The sequence below is a fragment of the Elephas maximus genome, chromosome 1 (assembly GCF_024166365.1).
Source record: "Elephas maximus indicus isolate mEleMax1 chromosome 1, mEleMax1 primary haplotype, whole genome shotgun sequence".
In the NCBI taxonomy this organism is placed as follows: Eukaryota; Metazoa; Chordata; class Mammalia; order Proboscidea; family Elephantidae; genus Elephas; species Elephas maximus.
The window spans coordinates 165,319,792-165,344,712 of record NC_064819.1 but is presented as its reverse complement, the minus strand read 5'-3'; the positions used below and the strand labels follow the sequence as shown (position 1 = coordinate 165,344,712).

At 38.4% G+C, this 24,921-nt stretch overlaps 1 protein-coding gene across 1 annotated transcript in view; it reads left to right on the top strand.

Moving 5' to 3' along the window:
- Positions 1-24,921, top strand: part of SIM1 (SIM bHLH transcription factor 1) — a 74,136-nt gene that overhangs the window by 18,880 nt on the left and 30,335 nt on the right. The window contains exon 9 of the mRNA XM_049898013.1: positions 19,762-19,930. Within this exon, the coding sequence (XP_049753970.1) occupies positions 19,762-19,930 (169 nt within the window). The remainder of the gene's footprint in view (positions 1-19,761; positions 19,931-24,921) is intronic.

Here is a 24,921-nt window from a genome sequence, read left to right as displayed (position 1 = left end):
TTTTTAGTAGAAGTTACATTCAAAGGAAGCTCATTTTTCTAAATTCCTGATGTTAAATTTATTGTTGAAGTTCTAAAAAAAGGCTAGAAAAAAATCAGTTTTTATTGTCTAACAGAAGCAACAATGAGTAGAAATATTCTATAACTTTGTTTTAATATGCAGTTACAACAGCGAAGACAAGAGAACTGGATTGTTTTAGAGGCAGGTGGCGTGTTTCCTAGCTATTTTACTGGCTCTTGTATGACTTAAAAAAAAAAATTATTTCTTTGTATGACTGCCATGTGTCCTGAAAATCTGGAGAGTAAGAAGACACTATGGTTAAGTTTTAGGAATTCCCCCTTTTTTTCTGAGTGCCTGAGGTTCAATGTAACGTTTATAGTTCTTTATTAGAATGCCAGGAAAAAAAAAAAAACTGACAGTTTATGATTTTCTATGACACATATATACCCTGGTAACTTTATGAAAAAATTTAAAAACACATCTTCAGTGCCCATAGGCTTTGAACTAAATGTTAAGTATGACAGGGCCTGCTCTTTGATTATTTTCAAGAGGATAAATGATTGGAGCTGGCATCTGGTAACAGTGAATGTTGGAGAAAGTCCAGAAAAGTGTGGAGGATAAAAGGAAAGTATACTGTGTAAAAACCTAAGTTATTTTCTGGAATTCATATTTCTTGGAGTTTAATTAAAAGAATTAATTATTCATAGCCAAGATGACAAACATTAGGACTGAATGTGAAGCAAACTGAAAATGTGGAACACCCAAAAAATGAGAAAAGTAATTCTAAGAAAATGAAGAACCTTCGTTTGCTTTATGTTTTTAGACTTGTGTTTTTAAAAAAAGTACATAAAAGACTTATGTACTTTTAAGGATAAGATACCTTGCCTTTTTTTGTTCTTAAAAGCTAAACCAGTGAAGTGTAAACATCCTATTTCAAAAATATAACTTATTATAAACTTTTCAAATGCATAGAAAACTTGAAAGAATCGTACAATGAATACACACAAACACATCATCTGCATTCAACAATGGTTACATTTTACCATATTTGCTTTATGTCTCTGTCTCTATATATGTGTTTGTTTATATGTATATTTTCCCCACTGAATCATTTCAAAGTAAGCTACCAATATCTTGATATTTCGTGCTTAAATACCAGTCTCCTACATAATCACTGTGTGCCATTTAAAATGACACGTTTAGAAATGTTCCATATTACTGTGCATAGAAGCTTTGCAAAAATATAGATGGGATCTAGTTTACTGATGCCATTAAAAACAATCTCCCATTAATGCTCATCAGGCACTCACTGCTATATGACCCTCAAGTAGGCCCATCAATGGACGGTATTCCGTGACGGGATTCCTATAGGATGTGGTTGTAATTGTTAGTGTATTAAAAACTCTATTTCTAGTGCAAATTGTAAGCTAATGCTTATAACTCTGATATTGTGACTGGAAAACAAAAGAGAGACATTAGATTTGGAGAGCGATTTGGTAATTTTAGACTCAGACATATTTAATATTTTCAACTATTTTCTATTGGTAAAAAAGGACTTCTCTGTTTACTTCCTAAGCTTAGGAGGGAATACTCTTTCGGTAAAAAATCTCACAGGATGTTTTACAGGGATTCACCAAGCACATAGAAGGAAGTAGTTTTCTTTGTTAAAATTTCTTTCAGTGTTACTAGAAGGAGAACACGTACAGACAATTCCTATCAGTGGCGTGCATAACGCTATCTTCTAGACACCTTTTGAATTTATAGAATTTCTTCATGGCAAAGAAAAAAAAGAGGTCCCTACATCCTAATTGTTGCAGGCCCCATAATTTTTGTTCTTGTTTGCAGAAAACCAGTGTAGTTCTCACAATTAAAAATAATTTTTAAATGTTAGTATATTTTGTAAATAAAAACCTTAAGTGCTGCTACCATGAAGAAACAAATATCAAGATATACTACCATATTGGTTTGTACTTTCAAGTACATTAGTGGTACCAAGTTATTTTGGGTGTCTGAAGTTTTTTTTTTTTTTTTAATTAATTTAAAGGCCCAAGTTGTTATTATTAGAAAATAGATTTTCTGGCTGGCAAAACCACTTTTTTATCTTATAAATAGTGTCAAATGAAGTGCCTTTTGGCTTAGCAGCTACGACAAATATAGAATAATTTGCTCTCCTACTTTGGAGCTATGGAACACTTCTTACATAAATTTATTTTTATTTTTTTATCATTGAAAACAATGACCATATACTAATGTATATCCATAAATTGATTTGATCCTTAATTGTGGCTAACCTCTATTATGACAATATTGAACATCAGAGTCCCAGCTGTCCTTTTCAAATGATTTTTTATGTAACTGAGTGATTACAAAAACAAATTGAAGATACATTTGTATTAATAGTAATTTTATAACTACCAAAACATTTTATTAAAAAAGAGTTGGGAGATTTAGTCTCATTTAAAATACATAATACTGGCACTGACTTAAATCACCTCACCCTTCACACACTTTTCACTTATTTTGATTTTTATCAAAAATATCTATATTTAGTTTTTGATTTATTTTATATGCTCGAACTTAGTTTTTTTTTTTTTTTTTAATAAATGCTGAATGCACGTCTCTTTTAAAATGCTGTCATGTTCCTTGCCTGATTTGTTCTTTGACAACCCTATATGACACTCCCCATTTTTCCAGTGAGGAAACTGAGACTCAGAGTAAGCAGTGGAGCCAGATTTAAAGCCCGGCACATCTGCTGCATTCCGTGGTTCTCTGTCTGTGAGGTGGGATTGAAGGCAGGGCTGGGGAGAAAATGTCTGGGAGAGTGGGATGGATTTCAGTGAGTGAGGCTGTAGAGATCAGCCTGCCCAGCTTCAGGATAGTCTTTGATCGGATTTCATGGTCAAAGATTAAAAAGCTGCCTCTGTGTTGATGCTTCGCAAGTGTGTGCAGATATTGCCATTTTAGTGCCTAAAATTTAGCGTTGCTAATTTCTCAGTGACATTTAATTAAGAATGTATCATTTTTTCCCTATAGGTCTCCCTAAGGACGTTTTCATTTTGTAAGAAAAAATGTGGCCTGCAAACATTTTAGTTTTTTTTACTGAATTGCTTGCCTCTAATTTACACATGGCACTGGGTTTTTTGGGGTGAGTTTACACAGATACGTTATTCTGTTACTAATTTGTTTCTGACACCAGATTTTATGTTTTATTTTCTTGTTGAAAAAAAGTGTTAAAATCAAATGTCAGTGGATTGGTAAGCCAAGTCATTCTGTTTGTCAGATGGGGCACAAATTACCTCTGTTGTAGCATCGTATTTTCTAGGTGGTATGTGTATGCGTGGGTGAGTGCATGTGTGTATGTGGGTGTGAATTGAAACTTTTCTGCTTTTGAGGGAGAATGGAGGAGATCCAGTGACAGGAGAGGCTGCCCCCTAGGGATTCTCTTCAGGGGCTGGGGATGGAAAACTTCCCAGCCTACTCTGGGCTGGTGTGCCAGCCTCTGGCTCCTTGGCACTGCTGCTGCCCGGCTGCTTCCCCTGCCCCAGCCCTCTCTAGCCTCCACTCCTTCCTTGCTCTGTTGTTCCCTGACCTGGAGGGCACTGACTCAGAGCCTCTCTTTCAATTCCTGGGTGAGGCCACTTGGTGTGTGGCAAATTACCAGCCTGGACCACTCTCCTCTGGCTTTTTCTTAGCCTGGCTGTTGGGAAAGGGTTGTGATTTTTGAGTCACATCATGAAAAAACATTAATCACTGCCTAATTTTCAGGCAGGGCTTCATCCATGTTTTTGTGAGTGTATGGACAAATTCAAATGGGGCTTTACTTGAACTCCAGAAAAACGTGTTGTTGGGTTCTGCTGTTGTTAGTCTACTTTTGTGGGGAAATCTGTTATGTTTGGTAAAAGATATGTGTATGTTGGTGGGGGGTTAGGCATATCTGATCATTTAGTAAAAGACAGTTGATGCTTTCCTATTGTCTAGTGCTTCCCTCCCTGTTCTCTGTTCTCATTGGCTGTGACATCTTACCAGCTGAGCAGAGGGTGATGGAAAATTAATTTGGGCTGAAGTGCTGGTAGGTGTGCTTAAACCTATATGCAATCAAAAATTGGTTAGAGGTTAGAAACCTGAAAATACAGGAGTGGAGGAGTTTAACATTCTGCCTTGCCTGAAGGGGTGACCTCAACTCTCTTTCTCCTGTTTCAGGCATTTCAAGGGCTAGGGGGCTGGCAGGGGAGAAGAGCAATCTGGGGTGATGGCAGGGCTGAGGGGAATGATATGGGTACTTACAATCGTAGGACAATGTTTGGGGTCTGAGACATCTGTTTACCATCTGTGACATTTTACTTCAGAAAGTGATATTTCAGTAGGATCATGATTTTTTTTTTTTTTTTAATAAAGACCCACAGTATTACTCCAAGCAACTTGTGAGAGAAACGTATGGGCTTTGGTGAAGATGGATCTGGGTTCAAATCATAGCTCTATTGCTAATAGCTGAGACCTTGAGCAGCTCACTCTGTCCTTTGACCCTGTTTCTCCATCTGTGAAATGAGGACACTTGTACACCACCTTTTAGGGATATAAAACTTGTTGCCGTCGAGTCGATTCCGACTCATAGTGACCCTATAGGACAGAGTAGAACTGCCCCATAGAGTTTCCAAGGAGTGCCTGGTGGATTTGAACTGCAGACCTTTTGGTTAGCAGCTGTAGCACTTAACCACTACACCACCAGGGTTTCCTTTAGGGATACAGGGAGGATTAAATGAGATAATTTATATAAGGAGCCTAGCACAGTGCCTGGCTCAAAATATCTTAGGTGTTGTTACTGACTTCTGCCAATTGTGTGACATGAAAAGAAATACTTTGGAAGGAGATACATCATTTTCTCCTTAACTTGAATTTCTAAATTGTCAAATTCACAAATTTAGGGGTCTCCCTCCCCAAATCCTCCCCAACACACACCTTCCTGATAAACATAGGGGTACATTCCAAGGTATTTGAAAAATGTATTACGGAATGAGATATTACTAAATTATTATGCAACATAGCATATTAATTAATAGCTTGAGCTCTGGAGTCTATTGCCTGGGTTCAAATCCCAGCACTGCCACTTACAAGCTCCATGACTGTTGCTGAGTTGCTTAATTTTGCTCTCTCTCTTTTTTTTTTTTTTATCTGTAAAATGGAGATAATAATAGTGTCTACCTCATAGAGCTATTGTGAACATTAAATGAGATTATGTGCATGAGGTTCTTGGCACTATGCCTGACACAAAGCATCAAGTAAAAGTGAATTATTAGGGTGGTTATTTTATTTATTATGATTTAGGTGAAAGTTTACAGAGCAGGTTAGTTTCTCATTCAAAAATCTGTACACAAGTTGTTTCATGGCATTGGCTACAAGCCTGCATTGTGTCAATACTCTTCCCCTTTCCTTTTCTGCCTTGGCTTCTCTGGGTCCATTTGTCTAGTTTTCTTGTTCTCTCCTGCCTTCTCATCTTTGTTCCTGGGCAGGTGTTGCCCATTTGTTCTTGTATAATTGATTGGTCTAAGAAGCATAATCTCATGTGTGTTATTGTCTTACAGGCCTGCCTAATCTTTGGCTGAAAGGTGAACTTGGGAAGTGGCTTCAAATCTGAGTTAGAGGAGTGTCCAGGGTACATAATCTCAGGGTTCCTCCAGTGTCAGGGTGTTATTTTATTTTATTTAAAATTTTTTTTTTATTGTGCTTTAAGTGAAAGTTTACAAATCAAGTCAATCTCTCACACAAAAACTTACATACACCTTGCTACGTACTCCCAGTTGCTCTCCCCCTAATGGGACAGTCTGCTCCCTCTCTCCACTCTCTCTTTTCATTTCTATTTCACCAGCTTCTAATCCCCTCTACCTTCTCATCTCCCCTCTAGCCAGCAGATGCCAACATAGTCTCAAGTGTCCACCTGATCCAAGAAGCTCACTCCTCACCAGCATCCCTCTCCAGCCCGTTGTCCAGTCCAATCCATGTCTGAAGGGTTGGCTTCGGGATTGGTTCCTGTCCTGGGCCAACAGAAGGTCTGGGGGCCATGACTGCCAGGGTCCTTCTAGTCTCAGTCAGACCATTAAGTCTGGTCTTTTTATGAGAATTTGGGGTCCGCATCCCACTGCTCTCCTGCTCCCTCAGGATTCTCTGTTGTGTTCCCTGTCACGGCAGTCATCGGTTGCAGCTGGGCACCATCTAGTTCTCCTGGGCTCAGACTGTTGCAGTCTCTGGTTTATGTGGCCCTTTCTGTCTCCTGGGGTTGTAATTACTTTGTATCCTTGATGTTCTTCATTCTCCTTTGATCCAGGTGGTTTGAGACCAATGGATGCATCTTAGATGGCCACTTGCTAGCTTTTAATAACCCAGATGCCACTCTCCAAAGTGGGATGCAGAATGTTTTCTTAATAGATTTTATTATGCCAATTGACTTATATGTCCTCAGGGTGTTATTCTTAATGAAATTAAATAGGATATTTTTTGGCTTGCCAGAAAACACAGAATAAAAGTCTGTGGGTCTTTGTGCTGAAAGAGGGAAAGCATGAGTCTTAGGAAGGCAGAGGGCTGGCCGAGAATGAGAAGTCACTGATCATTCTGAAACATCTGGAGAGGACTGTTGGCTCTTTCTTCAATTGGTTCGTACAAGTGGGCCTGTAACATTCATAAAAAATAATTGAACACCTATTATGTGTCAGAAGCTGTACTAAGTTCTGGGAGCATCAAAACAAATAAGATGGTATCTTCAGGAAAAATAATTAAGTACAATCTATATCCTAGCTAGATTTACCCATAGTTTTGCGGATGACTGAAATTCTTCCATCTACAGTTAGAAAGAGGGCCCATAGTGCCTTGGCACAGGTTGGATCACCACTGGGGAATAGCTGGCAGGTGTGGTCAGACCCTACTTGGTTAGATGGTATGGAGGGAATGGAGACAGTGGGAAGACCTGGGCCCCTGGGTCTGTGTGGTTGAGTGGGCATTCTAACCCAGGGCTCCAGTGTCCATAACTTTCTCTTTGGCATGCTGTCTTTAGGCGGTACTAGGTACCAGGGTAAGCCGTATGAAACCGTTGTTTTTATACACTAAAACAGTCCAGTATTGGCAATTTCATATGATTCCACATAATAGGAAGTAATTTATGATGTTTTGTGGAGATCTTTTGAAGTCCTCTGGATAGATTACAACCTTGTTTGTTATGGGACCATAAAGTCACTCAAATGCTTCACAGTCTAGGTGGACTTGGAACCTAATCAGCTGCTAAAAAATATCCTCTCCCCCAAGGCCTGGTTCCCTCTCCGCTTTACCCATTTAAGCATCAGCAATCATGATGTTTTTCATGAAACAACAATGGATAAGTCTCACCCATATAACATTATTTTGTTTAGAACATCTGTTATCTTACCAGGATTCAGATGGGGTTGCTGTCTTCACTAAAAGAATATTTTTCCCTTTGGTTGATCACCAAATGGATAGGGCCTGTGAAAGGATCTCCCCCCCGCTCCCCAGGGATTTCTTGTTCAAACAGAATTTGTTGTATCCACATCAGTAAAGCCTTGTTAATATGGGCCGCTGGCCAAATCTTGGAAATAGCCTCATTATATTGAACTGGATGTCATAATGGTATCCATTATGGTGGGCTTCTCTCTTTGTTTGTACTTTTAAACCCAAGTCCCTTGCCACTTTTTACATCTCTCTGAGAAGAGCAGCATTCTCCAGTAATGCAATTTTAGAATGTGTTGTCTCTCCTCCTACTGAAAACCATTAGAAAAATGGAGTCCCTGGTTCTGAGCATTCTTAGGTTAGGGGTTTGTGGCTTATTCTGCTGTTCTTCAGTCATTTGTTTTACTTTCTGTGGTCATGATGACTGTAATGTGTTTTGGTGGCTGAAGGTAAGAACCCATGAGATTTACTTCTTTCAACACCCCCATTAATTGATATTTGTGTCCAAATATATGACAGTAAAAGAGCAGCTTTTTTTTTTTTTTTTTTTCCAGAATTCATCAAGTGTAACACAGTGTTTTTCATTTTTAATTCTTATAAGCCGGTAAAAGACTGATAGTATTGGAAGTCACAGCATTTATATTAACTGTCGAAATCTTACTGCAGTCATGGCAAAGTGAAGTATTTGTTGTGCTGGATTTTGGTAATGGACCCCTGCAGGGTTACAGCTCAGGAATGCTGGAAGTATGAAGCTCACAAAGGGGAGGGCAGAGAGGGTGTCAATTTCATTCCTCCAATTAGGCAGTTAAAGAAATAGCAAAGTGCAGAGTAGTGTTTTATTGTGAGGGCTAATTGAAAACCAGAGGAAAATATTTAGAGACCCTACACAGCATTTTGCATTTTTTAATCTCTTCTATTTGTGTCTCTTCTGGTTTGACTCAGTAAGACCTTCATTTTAAACAAATTTCTATCATTAGAACCAGCTTAATTTCTGTTGCTATAATTAAAAGGATGGTAAGAAATGTTTGAAAGTAGGCTTTCCACAGCAAGCTCAGGATGGTTCAGTCACTCAGCAAACGCTTCCTGAATGCCTGCTGTGTGCCCGACTCTGTGGTAGGGTTATGGTGTGACCGAAATGGGTAAAATCCCTGTCCTTGTGGGGTATAAATTTTACTGGGAAGAGCCAGACAGTACTTATGAACAATTATGTCATTTAATGCTAGGAAGTGATTGGAAAAAAAAATTTAGTAGGGCAAAGAGATGGGGGTGGTGAGTGAAGTATCCTGAAAAAAGGGAGGGGGCCTGCCATGCTGAGACCTGAAGAGAGAGCATCCCAGCAGAGGGAAGCAAATTCAAAGGTCCTGAGGTGGAAACCAGCATGGCATGTTTGAGGAACCAAGAAGGTCACTGTGGTGGGAGCATCAGGAGGATGAGAAAGAGTGGGAGGAGAGGATGTTAGAAGAAAAGGCAAAGTCAGATCTTGTTTCATCTTGAAAGCTCTGGGAAGCCATTGAAGAGTTCATTGAGCCAGGGAGTGGTGTGATCTAATTTAAGTTATAAGAGATCTTTCTGGCTGGTATGGAGACTAGGCAGGGAGACCAGTTGGGAAGTGATTGTAATTGCCTAGGTGAGTGAGGATGGTGCCTCCAAAGAGGGAAGCAGAGGTAAAGGGAATGAGAGGAGGTCAAATCCAGGACAAGTTTTGAAGGTAGACCCCACGGGGTTTGCAGATGGATTGGATATTTTGGGTAGTATGAGAGTATGAGAGGAGTCCAGGGCGGTACCTAGGTTTTTAGCCCAAACAACCTGGGTGAATGGTGGGAAGGAGCAGGTTTGTGGGAAGGGACAGCAGTCAGGGATTGTGTGTGGACATGTTTAGTTTGAGATGCCTGGTTCCACATCAGAGTGGAAGTGTCAGGTAGGTGGTTGGATCTGGGAGTCTTTGAAGTGGGGAGGTCTGGGCTGGAGTTCTGGGGTCATCAGTATGTGTATTAGATGAGATCACTAGGGAGTGGGTACAAATAGAGAAGAGAAGCAGCCAGAAGACTGAGCCCTGTGGCTCTCCAGTGTTTAGGGATCTGCAGGAGCAGGAGGTACCTGCAAAGGAGGCTGAGGGGAAGCAGCTGGGAAGGAGTAGGAGAGGTTTGGTGCAAGGTATGCTGTGGGCTCAGCCCCTGGGGAAAGTGTGAAGCTTGAAGTTTGCTTTCAGAATGTTCCCTTTTCAGTGGGTTTCTGTCTTCTCTGTGCTCCACTTTCACTTCATGCCTTTAGTTTTTTTTCATCCCAGATAACAACTGCTTTAGAGAAACAGTCCAAAGTACAGTCTTACGACTGGCAGCATCAACACCAGTTTGTTAGAAATACCAATTGTTGGGCTCTACCCCAGACCTACAAATGAGAAGCTCTAAGGGGTGGGACCTAGGAAGCTGCTTTAACAAACTTTTCAGGTGTTTTCGACGCAGGCTGAAGTTTGGGAAAAGAGCTGATAAACTGATCAAGGAAAGATAACAGGTGTTGTTGTTGTTGGGTGCTGTCTAGTCGATTCCAACTCATAGCAACCCTACAGGACAGAGTAGAACTGCTTCATAGGGCTCCAAGGCTGTAATCTTTATGGAAGCTGACTGCCACATCTTTCTCCCAGGAGCGACTGGAGAACTTTCGGTTAGCAGCCAAGCATTTAACCAATGTGCTCATTCAAGTATCCCTTTCAGGGTCATCTGCCTAAAGCTAAAAAATAAATATCTAATGGTGGATTTTAAGCATTAGCCTGCAGACCACTGCTGAGACATATTCTTGCAGGGTTGGGGAAGCTTCCTGAGCCCAGAAAATCTAAAAACTGGCAGAAGACTATTTTGTCTTTGGCAATTGTAGTATTATACAGGCTCTCTGACTTCAAATATAAAGACAATACAAATTTTGGCACTTTAGTGGGAAATCCATAAATTTCTAGCAGCCATTCAGAATTTATGCTATTTAAACACAGTGTCTGAGCCTGCAGTTGTTAAGAGCTCAGCTGTTAAGCAAAAGGTCAGCAGTTCGAATCCACCAGCAGCTCCTTGGAAATCCTAGGGGGTAGTTCTATTCTGCCCTTTAAAGTCGCTATGAGTCGGAAGCGACTCGATGGCACTTTTTTTTTTTTTTAACAATGTATCTACTGGGTAATTTTCAACAATGTCTGAATAGCGAGGCTAATAATAAAAATAGAACCTTTGTTGAATTGTGAATTTTTATTCGTAAAATACATCTCAAATATATTTTAGCCATTTAAGTAATGGAGCTTAATGTATATTTAGTCAAGCATTACAGTAGTGAGGGCTTAAGGAGATTAGAAATAAATGAATCCAATTAAAGAACATGCCTGTGAGGTTTGATATGTCATAGGTATGAATGAACTGTTTGCACAGCAACTGTAAAGAAACCATTAATGATTAACTATCTAGAAGAGGTTTAATTAAGGATAAATGCTATAGGACATATTGTAAAATGTTGAAGTTAAACAAGTGAAGATTTGTGCATTTGAAAACATTGCATCACGTCATCATTTTTGCTGTTTTTTTCCTGGGGAGATCATATTTGAGGCTCGATTTTTCTATAATCTGAGAAATGCCAATGCCTTTGTCTTGTGCAGAAAAGGGCAGAGCTTCCCACAGTGCCCTGGGGTTTGACCTTGTCACACCTCCCTGCATCAGGCCCTAGGGGAAATTTGGGGACCCTGTGACCTTGAGTATGGGATCCAGATTTCCCAGTGTTGTGGGAAGATTATTTTGTTATGATTACAGGTATCTTTTCTGTTTCTAGAATTTGTGTGGAAAAGCAAACTAAAAAAAATAGGAGGTGTGCTCCTTTCAACCTCTCTGCCAGAGGGTATTTTCAGCATTTAGGAATCACTTTCTAAGGGTCAGGGGGCTCTTTATTTTCCCAGAAGAACTAGGTAGGCAAGTTATTCCTGTGAGGATAGAGTCTCAAACAAATAAATATAAGGTATAAAAAAAAAAAAATTTTTTTTTTTTTTTTTTATTAGGTAATGGGTTCTCCCTTTACTCATCTAACTTAGTAATGGAACATACATCTGAAGGGAACATACATCTGAAAATTACCAGTTTAATTAACAAATGACAGTAAAGTGCCTGGTGAGGGGTGGGCACAAAAGGTAGGACAGAATGGAAAGAGGTGAAAAAGAGAGGGCCAGAATAATACATGTGGTGTGCATTTTATTTTTTGTTTGCTGAAAATAAGGAAAGTAAGATAATCAAACATGGCTGATATTAGTATCACTTTATTTTTCTTTACATTGGGCTAAAATTAGGGGTTCAGATTTAGGAGAGGAGACTGATAATTTTTAATTTATGCCTTTAATAAAGGAAGTAAGACATTTTGCATTAACTTGTTTGAATCTGTCTTTTAAAGACCAACGTGAAGAAATAAGAAACAGAAACGCTCTATGTTCAATAGATTTTGATTGGAACTTTGACCTGGAAGATTCACAAATACACTTAAAAGTTTAGTGGCTAAATATAGGATGAACTTCTGAGCATGAAAAAAATTAAGTTCTTCATTACAAGAAATATGGCCACAAAATTAGGTTTGCTGCTTTTGAGCAATGACAAAAATGCTATTTATAACTCACATGAAACTAAATTGTTTTAAGAAAATGCATGGCAGGGCAACATGGCCTTCTTTTTTTTCAATTATAAGTAATAATTTAATTCTCCAAAGAAGGAAACATAGAGTCATATAGCTCCTATGAAAGCCTTCAGAGACAGATAGTTCTGTACAGTAGGGTGGGTAGAGAAGAGATTAGAAAGGAAGTGAAACATATAGGCACTGTGAGAGCATGTGGACATTTATAAATTTTAAGTGACACAAGTTGAACCTATGGGGCAAGAAATTCAGTAGTGCTTTCTCTTTTGTAATTTAATATTATTTGCAAGGAAGAAACTCTGGAAATATAAAGGAAATAAATGGAGAAACCATTTTAGTATGAGGTGGGAGTACCTGAAATTTGCCTCAGTTAGTTTTTTTAAGAAATATTTTTCTGATTATAAAAGTCAGTTTTTATAGAAAAAATTAAGACAATGCAGAGAGTTAGAAAGAGAAGATAAAGAATACCTTTAGTCTACTTTTCAGATAGCCAGTCTTAATATTTTAGTTAATTGTCTCTAAGTATCAGTACATGTTAATTAAAAAAGAGATAATTTTTCATTTTATCAGTAGTATTTTTCATGTTATTACTCTTCAAAAACATTTTAACGACTGCATAATATTTTATCATATGAATATACCATAATTTAGTAATTCCTCTGCTACTGGTTTTTCTTATTTAATTATTTTTAATTAAATATAAGAAACTATGCTGTGATAAGCATCTTTCCGTATCTATTTTTTGATACTTACCGCTGATTATTTTCATAAGACATATTCCTAGAAGTGGAATTACTGGATTTAAGTAATCAATTATGAATATTTATAAGACTCTTGATAAATACTGTCAATTTACTTTCTTACCTGTTCTGTATAAGAATGATCATTTATTTCATCTTCTCTTCATTGAGATTTATTGTCATTTATAAAATTTTTGTGAATTTGAAAGGAAAAAGAATGACATGTTAGTTGCCTTAATTCATATAGATTATTACTAGTGAAGCTAAACCCTTTAAAAAAAGTGTCTTAGCAATTTGTGAATTGTTCACAACCTTGTGGTGATATTATATTATCAATTTGTAAAAAGTTATTTCTCTGGAAGTTTGGAGTACTATTCCTCCCAACTCCTTCAATATAATTTTGATAGTCCCAGATAAATGATTGTAAAATCAAATTAATTTAGTGTTCTGGTTTGCCTAAGTATCCCATATGCCATGCCTGAATTATAATTTGATAGAATAAGTGTATATTATATAATGTACATTATACTAAAACAATAAAATATTATTAGTTTCTTTGATTCAGGCTCTCAGAGAATTTCAGAATAATTATTATTAATTATTACCTGAGAATTAAAAAATTTCTTATATAAACTTGGTTACTTATCAGGCGTCTCTTTCTAATTTATTTAAAAGGTTTGCCAGTCTAAAAAATTTGGGGACCATTTGGATTTGGGATGTAAGTTTGTTGTGATGAAAATAATTTTGTTGATTACTTGCAAATGAGCACCTGTTCTATCTAAGATATTGTGTCAGGCAGTAGAGACAGTTATCAGAAGGAACTTAGGAGGTGGTTGTCAAGATGTGGCATTCACTGTGGTATAAGGCAGAATGTAAGAAGTGCCAAATGAATGGTACAGGTAGCAAATGGCATAGGAATTCATAGGAAAGAGCAGGGAGAAATCACAAATTCAGATGCAGTTTGGTGGCAGGTCTGGATTTATCTATATTTCAACTTTGGTCATGTGTTTGGTATGAAGGTATTACATAATCCCCTTGTAAAAATGGTTGATTTTGCCACATCTTACCAACCTGTTATAGGTTTTAACTTACATTTTGGTTGTTATTCTTTGTCTATTCTTCATACCTTTGTCTTTCCATCTTGGAATTGCAGTGAGATAGTAAACTTTGTGCTGAAGCCATCTCTTACCTTTGTGGTGCCATCCACTGTGTAGATTGTTGAATGAGATCTACGAAATGGAGGCAGATGGTTTCTAAGCAGAGGCAATGTTTATGTAAAACCAAAGACCTTTGGAAAGACTAAACTTGCCAAATCAAATGGAAGAAACTACAAGGAGTAAACACAAATCCACTTACTAGTATGAGACTATTACATTTCCAAGGGTGCCCTAGCCTAACTTTCTGATAGATTGCCTTAGTCTGTGAGCCCTTCACAGTAAGGAATCCTCCTAATCAGCCATCTCTGCTGTAGGAGCCTGAAAATGAAACATAAAGTAGGCCTCTCTGCTGTGGAGGTTTGCCTAGCGGCCAGGCAGCAACTCTGCCAGAATATAAAGAAGGTCATGCACTTCGTGTAACAGTGACTATAGAATCCAATTAAAAAGTTTAGTATAAGGCACAGTCATTTCCACTTAATCCGATCACGGTTTAATGCAATCCTCTGCTTATTTCAGTCAGAGCCTTTGGAGCCAAATCACTTGTATGTCTTTGTTTCCACGTTTTCCTGGGTAATTTGATCACCTTCAGCTGTTTGAAAAAAAAGCTCAATTGGGAAATCTGGCAACATCTTTTAAGAATTGCCACATAACATAAAATCAGTAAAGAAGTTCCAGAATAGCCAGCAAATTCAAAATTGGGACCAGCAAATTCGAAAATGATAGAAGCAAAAATTCAGGGTTGTCTAAAATGGAAGCGAGATAGGCTATGGTGGAGTCAAAGAGGAAAATCTTTGCAGAGGATCGTGAATCAACGGGACTTGACAAAATATTGTTGATGGCTTCTCTGTACACTCATTCCAACTTATCTGAAGGTTGTAAATATGTTAGTGTTGCTGTTGGCATTATGGAGGCCAGTCTATCAGTTGAAACGATGTAATGCATTTCTTTGAAGCTGATGGCAACCTTTTAGTGCCAAAGACACCATTTATATATTTGCTTTGCACTGGAATCACACTGAGCTTCCCATATTAATGAGTTGGCATTTTCTTTATGAGTGGTCATGGCATATTGCTTAAGGGAAAACTGAGGAAGGCCAGTGGTACAAAAATGTCCCCCCCTTTTTTTCTATTGGAATTTGAGTAATTCCAAATATGTACATGACTATTATAAAGTTTAGAGTAGACTCAGATGGTTAATTCTGCAAACTGAATGATTTCTGACTGTCCATAATGAAATAAGAGGATTACTTTGGTCTGTGCAAATATGGGTGAGATTGACAAGCCGCAAGCTCCAGTGATTGCGAATTAACCATTTCACATCGCTTTCAGAGCTGAGGTACCTGAGGATGTGTGCAGCTCTGGCACAAGTCATTAAAGGAAGCAAAAAACGCAAATTGCCATTTTGAATCAATAGCTGTTTTGAAAAATAGGCCAAGTATCGTATACCACAGTTCCCCTTTCCATATGCTGCGCATATCTGGCAGAACAGCATGAGCTGCCCTGGAGAGGGTTACTTACAGAGCCCCAAACAGGGTCTACTGGGCGCTTTTAAAGAAAGCTTTAGAAGTAGAGCAGTGTCATGTCCTTCATTTATTAAAATCAGCTAGTCAAGCTCCACCATACTCATTTTAGAGCCCATGTTCTATGCAGCCGAGTATTTTATTTTGTCCTGTGCTACTAAACAGAAGCACTAAATGGTTTTACTCAGCATGCACGTAACTTTGAGGCCACGTGTGCTAGCAAAATGTGCCTCATTGAGGGGAAGGGAGAGGCAGGGCCAGACTCTTCTTTGTGTCTGAGTTTGGAGGAGGGAAATGGAACACTTGTAGTGCGATTCCTGTCGGCATCTAACCCTTTAAGCCAGACAAATGGAATGTTCAACTTAATAGAATTCTATAAGTAAAACAAATGCTTTGTTCTTAGGGAATCCACCATTCAGAACTGCTCTTGGCAGCACATCAACCATACTTGAGATGTCTTTAAGTGGGTCTTTTTGTACTGTGCTTTTCATCTTAACGCATCTTTTGAGCTGTTGGAGTTTTGAACAGAGAAACACGAAGACCAAACTCTTCTCAGAGGGAGATGTCCGTGTTGCTGTACCGTCTGTTTGCTGACTTGGCAATATGGAACTTACCTTAATAAATATTTGGCCATATTGCAATAGGGTTTAGAGGCTGAAATGTAACAGAGCAAATTACAATGCATATGGAGTAGAAAGGGCAGAAATACAAAGCAACAGAAAGAGGTATTTAAAATGAAGTGTATCACAATCACTGTCAAAGTGGAACTATTGTTCTGGGAAAATCAGGTGTCAGAAAGCACCACTGAGTGTGGAGTCAAGAAATAATCATTACTATTTATTCAGCATTTACTCTATTGTAGGTACTGTGCTATGAGATTTCATATACTATTTTGTTTCAACCTCACAATGACCCTAGAAGTTAAAAAGAAGAAACTGAGGCTTAAATGGGTTGCTGCACAGTTAGAGGCAGAGGTTGGCTAAAAACCTGATCTACCCAGCTTCATGGTCTACTGCTGAATTTTGGTGGATTCTTTCTGTATTTTTGGTGCACACTGAAACAGCAATTGTTTTTAAAATTAACTCATCAAGTGTATTTTTATAACTTTTTATATTTATTAGAGTTTTCACGCAAATTTGTAAAACTAAATCATTGGTTTGAAAATTTTATTTCTGACTAATTTCGAGTATTTCTGTCACTGGAAATTATGTAGACATTTTGCAGTCTTTTTCAGTCATTGAGATGTATACCTTAAAAAAAAATTTTTTTTGGGGGGGGTCTGAAAATGCTCAAGAGAAAAGTGAATCCTTGTTCACTCTGTCCTTATAGCCCTGAAATCCCTGTGCTGGAATGTCACAGTAAGAATGGTTTTGCAAAGTTATTTGGCCACATATCTGGAAACCCTGCCAGCGTAGTGGTTAAGTGCTACGGCTGCTGACCAGAGGGTCAGCAGTTGGAATCCTCCAGGCGCTCCTTGGAAACTCTATGGGGCCGTTCTACTCTGTCCTATAGGGTCGCTATGAGTCAGAATCGACTCGATGACACTGGGCTGGGCATTAAGGTCTGCATGATTTTCTAGGTCCTGGGAGGCAGAGACTGAATGGATGCTCTGCTGTCCAGTGGACAGAAGTGCATTTGATACAGGAGGTGCCCAAGGGGCTGCTCCACCTACGGTCAGAGCGTGTGATCTAAGGGCAGGTGTTTGGGGGACTCACAGCTTTCCAGGCTGTTTTCCTGCAGAGAAAGGCTATTGGATTGCAGTTATTAGTAGCCATGGTAGGGAAAGATTCTTTCATAGTTGCATCCTTGTCATCTTCCTCCTCTTCCATGTTTTTGAAATACTGGCAAATGGCCATCGGGATACAGAAAAAATATCACTTGGCTTTTGTCCACCAGGAACTTAGAATCCCCTTGGAAGGACAAGACAGAATCGTTTGAAAAGTACAGATTAGGAAAGGAAAATGATAATTTCTGATCCCCTCCCTCTTCCCACAGGAACTGGCCCTGGCGCCTTCTTCATAAAGGCAGGAACTTTGTCCTTCTGTTCATTGATGTCTCCCCAGCTCTGGCACAGAGAAGATGCTCAGTAACTATTTATTGAATGAATGAATAAACGGTCTTAGCAGTCGGGAAAAGCTTCATAGAGGGAGTATGATTTAAGATGGTTCTTTGTAAAAGGAGTTTCATAGGTGTGTGTTGGGGAGGGAGAGAATCACAAAAGTGTAGGGTCAGTTTGGAGAGAATTATTTTGGATGAAGTGAGGGGTTGATGAGGGAAAATTTTGAGATATTGTCAGAAAAATAGGTCGGAGCCACATTTTGGAGGCACTGAATTTCTGACAGAGGAGTGCTCGGAGTCTGTGTCGTTTGTTGTTCTTAGAAGGAGTTGACGAGAGCAGTAAAGCAGATTCATGATGTAATCAGACTTCAGAAGCCTAAAGAACAAACTGCATGGCCACCTTCTAAATTTTTGTTGCTCACATAGGAGATTGTTTTTTTAATACTTGCACTGATGGATGGATTATTTGATACGAAGCCTTTGTGATTTGCTGACATATACCACCACTACTTAGTTTGTAGCCGTGATATTATTGGAGCTCTTAGCCATTTTGTATTCCTAGTCATTTGAGAGACTCTTTGTCTGAATTAGACTTTTGCCTTTGCCTGATCTCATTATCGAAGGACCAACAGGGAAAAGGAAAAGAAGATAAATGAATATTTGGTGATCATTGAAATGTGTCAGCCTCTTTTACACATATAATTTTATTAATTTATTAAATTTTATTTAACTGCCTTAAAACAAAGAGTATTAAAAATACACGTAAAATTTTAAAAAAGTAAACCCATTAGAGAAAAGGGAAAATAAGATAAGAAAATAAAGGAAGCCTGTGGCGTGGGTGGCAGAAAACGTCTGCCATGAAGATTTGTACACTTGCTGGATGTGGTTACAAATTGGACCCAGGGCTTGGGGCTTTTTGACTTCCAGTGCAAAGAGGGAAACATGATGACTTGTATGACTCACACTGTCCATGAGGTAAAAAGAAATCGATTACCCAGGAGCAGCCCAGTTAGTTCTGGAACATGAGAGAAAATTCTCCCATGAGTCCTCATAAAGAAGATTCTCTGAAACATTTTATTTCGCCTGTCAGTGGGAGGGGTTGATATCCTCTGATGAAAACTGAGCAGTTAGACAAGATCCACTGTTACCTGGTAGCAGAGTAACATGTCCTGTTCGCAGGACCCAGGCTGCCGTCTTCATCCTCTCAATATCTCAAGCAATACCTTTGTAATGCACTGTCTAAGACAAAATCTTTATCCCCTTCATGTCACAGTCTGCAGTTATTATGCTTGTTTGCTTATTATCTCTTCTTCCAAATAGACTGTAGTCTTCACAAGGGCAAGGACAATAGCTGTCTCATTTATCCTTATATTTCCATAATTCACAAAGTCTGATATTAGGAGCTCAATAAATACTTATTGGATGAATTTAGGAATAGAAAGAACTGGTGGCAAAATGTACCCTAAAGTAACTGAATTAGTTAGCTTGTTGAACCAAACCAGTTACCTTTAGTTGACTCCAATTCATGGTGACTCACTGTGTGTCAGAGTAGAACTGTGCGCCATAGGGTTTTTAATAGGGTTTTCGGAAGTAGATCTCCAGGCCTTTCTTCTGAGGCACCTCTGGGTGGGCTCAAACCTTTAACTTTTTGGTTAGCAGCAGAGTAGGTTAATTGTTTGTACCACTGAGAGACTCTAACTACCTACAAGCGTGGTTATACCAGTTAACTAGATATAATAATATTTGGAATATTTACCAAAATGATTGATCTTGGAACAGTTAATAGAAGACATTTTTCCTATCGATAGTCAGATAGCATTCCTGTTGAGTTCACTGCACTTCAGGGAAACTTTAGACTAGGTTTTATAACCCATAGCTTATCAACGAGAACATAAAATCTCAGAGACGTTGAATTATGGATTTAATTTTCTACTTAATGTATAAAATTAATGAAAAATTCATTTTTAATCAAGATGTTTTCCTGAGCATATCATGTAATTTGGCTGTGATACATGCGGCAGCTATATTCATACGGTAAGCTTTTCTAGAATAATCAGACTGTTTGAGGAAACCGGCTATATGGATAGCTTCTGCTTGCTTCCTTTTCCAATACAGATAACTGTCATTTCTAATGAGAGAACACATGCATCCATTTTCTTTGGTGACTGATTAAGGATTTTGTCCTCCCATCTTGCAGAGACACAGAATACAAAGGGCTGCAGCTCTCCCTGGATCAGATCTCAGCCTCCAAACCAGCCTTCTCCTACGCCAGCAGCTCTACCCCCACCATGACTGACAACAGGAAGGGGACCAAGTCCCGGCTCTCCAGCTCAAAGTCAAAATCCAGGACTTCCCCGTACCCTCAGGTAGGTGAATGCTGTTTTTTGCAGCTTTCTCTTTTTGTGGCCTGGTTTGGTCTCACAGCCGAGGAAGTATTTAAACTGTTTGTAATTCACTATCTGGTTCTGATAAATTTCAAGCTTCTGTAAATCTGTCGAGTTTTCCAAACTATGTTCTTCCTCCTCCTTATCGTTTAAACTAACTGTGCCAGTAATAGACATTTTTATGTTGTTTGTTAGCTCAGAAAAATTTGAAGCAATTTTGTGCTTTACTGCATTTATATAAAGGCCATGAAAGCCTCAGTTGCAGTCAGAACCATTATATCCTTGTTATTTCAAAGGGATTGATTCCAATTTTTTTCCCCATAATGATTAACCAAAAGGATGCAGCCAGCATAACAAAATATGGAAAACAAGAGTTTGATGTAGAAAAGTTGAATCTTAAAACAGCAGCTGAAGAAGAAAGAGAGTAAGAGGTGGAAGCAGAGATGCATTTCAAGGATGGATTTCACCATGAGATTTGAGCACAGATGGACTGTTGATGAGGAGAAATGAAATAGAGAGGATCTTCCAGGTGGCAGGAATGGTAGGAAAAGCAACTCTCTTCTCGTCTTTGCAAGGTGGTGAGATGGTGAGACCCAGAGAATGGCAGCAATTGTAGGAAAAGGTTTTCAGGAGGTATTCCAGAAACATTGAAAGATACAGATAGGAATCCTGATTCTTAGAAGGGAAAAAATATTATTTTTTAATCTAGTTTGATATATAGAAACTAGACTGTGGATGTGTGTGCACAACTGTCTCCTGGCCTGAAGGACACTTGACAAAATTGAGAATTCTTCACTCCCACTATCCTGTGGGCCCCTCACCTCCATCCTTTTCTTTTAAGAGCACCATGCCAAAGTCCCTGCAGTTCACTAGAGTAACTCCAGGAGATGATCCCTGTGCTCAGAAAAAAAACAAACTGGGTTCTGAGTCATTTCATCACGGTGGTCTTTACCATTTACATTTCAAATATATTTATAATAGTAAAAATGGCAAGCAGGTGGGTACAGAAACGATTTCCTTACTTACCAGAGCTATGTTATATATATTATGTCAATATCTACAAGTGTACACTGCTTGAGGCAATGCCATTAATTGATTAACTGGTTGCTAAGAAGCTCTTTGCTAGATTATTTGAGGGGCTTGATATGCACAGATGAAAAGACCAGGTTCCTGCCCCCAAGAGACTTATGTCATATGATTTGAAATTTTCCACAGAAGACCAGGTCTCGTTACTCTGACAAAAGAGAGGAGAGCAGACGTGTGATGCCTAGACCTTTTTTAAGGTACACCTTAGATTATGAGGATTGAGCACTTTACTTATAAAGTGTATTTTAATCTAAATCATTGTGGAGGAGTTGCCTCTTTTTCTTGAACATCTGATGAGAAGCTTCTTTTTTTCTTTTTAAATTATTACCTTACACCTTGGGCAAAGAGTGTTTACTGTCTCTTTTTATTGCCTGAAAGGATGGATTATGCCTTTGGGTAATTCTATCCTTAAACATACAGAAGTGTTTGGCACATAGATGAAGGAATAATTTAAATTAGGAAATACCAACTTAAGAAGGGATTTGTCCATTGTTATATGGAAATTAAGCCACAATGTTGAGAACAAAAACCAAATCTTCCCATTGGGCCTCCAGAACGTCCTTGTCTGATTCATGATTCTTCCATGCTCAAGTCATAATGTCTAAACTTTCTATTACCTCACTCTAACAGTAGACTAAATACTCGTTTCAAAAAATGGTAACCACCATTAGACTACTCTTTGTGTATGTGTGTGTGTGTTTAATTTTAAAGTCACACATGTTACATAGTTTTAAAAAAAAAGCAATATGGAAAGGTGGGAAATAGAAAATACTCTTCTATCTATCTGTTCTCCATCTTGAAAATTGTGCTTTCCTCTAGAAATGTTCTATGAAGTGTAAAACCATGCACATGCACACATGTATGTCAATATAGGACTTCTCTTGAAATTTGTGTCTTTATTTTTGAGGTTAATACTTACATAATGCAGTTTTTAGAATTTTGGCTGTATGTCTCATTTGAAATCACACAGTCATGAATTAAGTTTTCTTAACATTTATGTGCCTAAAAAAGGTTATCCTTTAATGTATATACTTTAGTCATGGTCTTAGGCCATTCATTGACTGAGTTTGTATTATCTGGCCCACTAATACATAGAGATAAGAACACCTTCTCTTTGTTTTTTTTTGGGGAGCCACTGGTATAGACAAACACATGAATGGGCATTTGAAGTGAATTTTCGTGGGATAAACACAGGGTGTTTTGGGGGCACAAAGGAAAAGCATGACATCCAGGACAATCCCATCACTGTGTCCACTGGAAGAAAACAACTTAGGACCATCATTTTGAATGCTAAAGCCTCAGGAATTTTGTAGAAAAAAAAAATTTAACATCTCAAAAGTCTTATTTGGAAATCCTGTGGGGCAGTTCTACTCTGTCCTCTAGGGTTACCACGAGTCGGAATCAAATTGATGGCAACGGGTTTGGTTTTGGTTATACACTAATTTTACCACTCGTTTGTCAGTTTGTCATACTGTGGTGGCTTGTGTGTTGCTATGATGCTGGAAGTTATGCCGTAGTGTATCAAACACCAGCAGGGTCACCCATGGTGGACAGGTTTTGGCAGAGTTTTCACACTAAGAGATACAAGGAAGAAAGGCCTGGAGATCTACTCCCCCAAAACTAGGATTTCCAAGAAGCGGCTGGTGGATTTGAACTGCTGGCCTTTTTTTGGTTAGCAGCCAAGCTCTTAACCACTACCTCACCAGGACTCCAGGAATTAGTGTATAGGAGGTGATATATACTAAGGGCTTTACAGGTAGTATCAGTGGCAAGCATTTTGCCCTGGTTGGCTAGAGAAGGTATTGTGGGTGACCTGGCTTAAAGGTAGGGTTCAAGTATGCGGGAAGAACGGAAAGGAAAGGGTGTTTCAGGAAGATCAAAATTATGAGGAAAGACAGGAACACATTGTTAATGTGGTTGGGTCTGGTGGTGAGTGGGGGGAGGAGGACTGGTTTCTCTAGATGAGAACTAGAGGTGAAATATTTGGAAACAGATTGTTCAAGGAGTTTAGGTTTGTTTTGTGAAGAACTGGTAAAGGTTTTTGAACAGGTAATGAGAGCAAAACTATTTAGGAGACTAATTTTAACTGTCCTCTTGTGAGTTTTTAGAGAAAAGATGTGACAGTCTGCTTCTGTAAAGATTTATGGCCTTGGAAACCTATGGGGAGGTTCTACTCTGCCCTGTATGGTCTCTATGAGTCAAAATCGACCCCACAGCAGTGAGTTTTGGGTGTGAGCTTATGAAGGTCTAAACTAAAGTTCTTTACTTAAAGGACACTGCAGAGAAAGAATAGATACCTTTTTTTTTTTTTTTTCCTAAATCATTGGCTGCTTGTACCCCTTATCATTATGGATACATGTTTTTTTTTTTTAATTATGTTTTTAATGCTTTCTTTCCGTAGTTAATTATACGCTTGTACTGAATTCCCTTTTATGCATTACATAGGTGCTTAATAAGTGCCTTTTTAGTGACTAACTGATCAAACTTTTAATTATATTTAAATGCTTTTTAAGTACAGTTAAGTACTTCTGTAAGGAGAACTTTTCTTTTTTTTTTTTTTTTTTTGCTATTTCCACAGCCACATATTTTTGGTATGTAAATTATCATCGGATCTTTCAAGAAGCAGTTTTCTGAGCAAAATTGAGCTCATACAGTAATGTCTTATGCCTCTTGTTAGTTATGTAAATAGTGATTTGATGATTGTATCAATATTATTTATTAGACTCTTTGTTATGACTGTTAGGCATATCTAGAAATTTCTAACAGATGTCTGATGAATGGAAAACAGAAACACTGCTTTTGGGAATTAAGTAGACATCCTTATTTGAACATGCAAGCCATGCACACATTGTAATTTGATGCCACCACCCAGTTTGTCTGCAGTAGTAGGTGGACCTTCAGGTCCCTTTCTGGTATGAGATGTCCTTGGGAATGATTTTAGACTTGATTATATTATGGTCACTTAATGAATGACTCAATCACCTTTGCACCTCTATGTATTACTCGGGACAAGAAAGGTCAAAGTAGAATTCTCTTGTTTTGAAGGGTTTTGGAAATATTGTTGTAAGAAATATGGTAGTTAATTTTCAGAGATTCTGCACATATCTACTGTGCTGCTGTGCAGCGGCAGTCTTACCTTCTAACAGTTGTATTTTCCTATTGGATTTATATTCATGAAAATAGCAGTGTTTTTCATAGTTCTGTTGAATTAGAAATATTAAATTTATAGAATTACTTTTCAGATCTTATCTACTAGAGATTGCTCCAGTGTTTCTCACCTGTTTTTATGGAACTAGTCATGGCTGCCTTAATACCAGTTGGAAGTTATCTTGCCATGCCTCAGTAATGTCAATCACGAATAAATTGCCTCCTGATTCCAGAGTTTCCTTTTAGACATCTCTTGTTGGCACGTTTATGGTTGTTACGTTTATTACAGATAGTTTGTGCCATCCTGTTTTATTGTATCATTCTATCCTCTTGTTTTTTCCCTAGTCAGCAATAACCAATATACTATATACTTCCGAAATAACAGTCCATGCGTAAGATAGTGTATGCTTCTGAAACCTGAAAGTATTTAATCACTTGCTGTGAATACACTGTAACACTTGCAGGTTTTATCCCACATCTGTTACTTTAAATAATCCCACAGAACCCTCTTAATTTTCATTGCCAGCAACCTGGCTTCCTTTTGGTAAAGGTAAAAACTCTCCTTCTGCAAAGGTTCTTTCTGCCCTTAAAAATACACCAGCAGCTACTACACTGAGAGCCTGGCATTTTAGTTAGGGAGAAAAGAAGAGCCACTAAATCCTCAAGCATAGTTGTCCCTTATGCATGGTACTTTTATCACCACCAGGCATCCCTTCATTTCGTGGATCACACTTAACGTA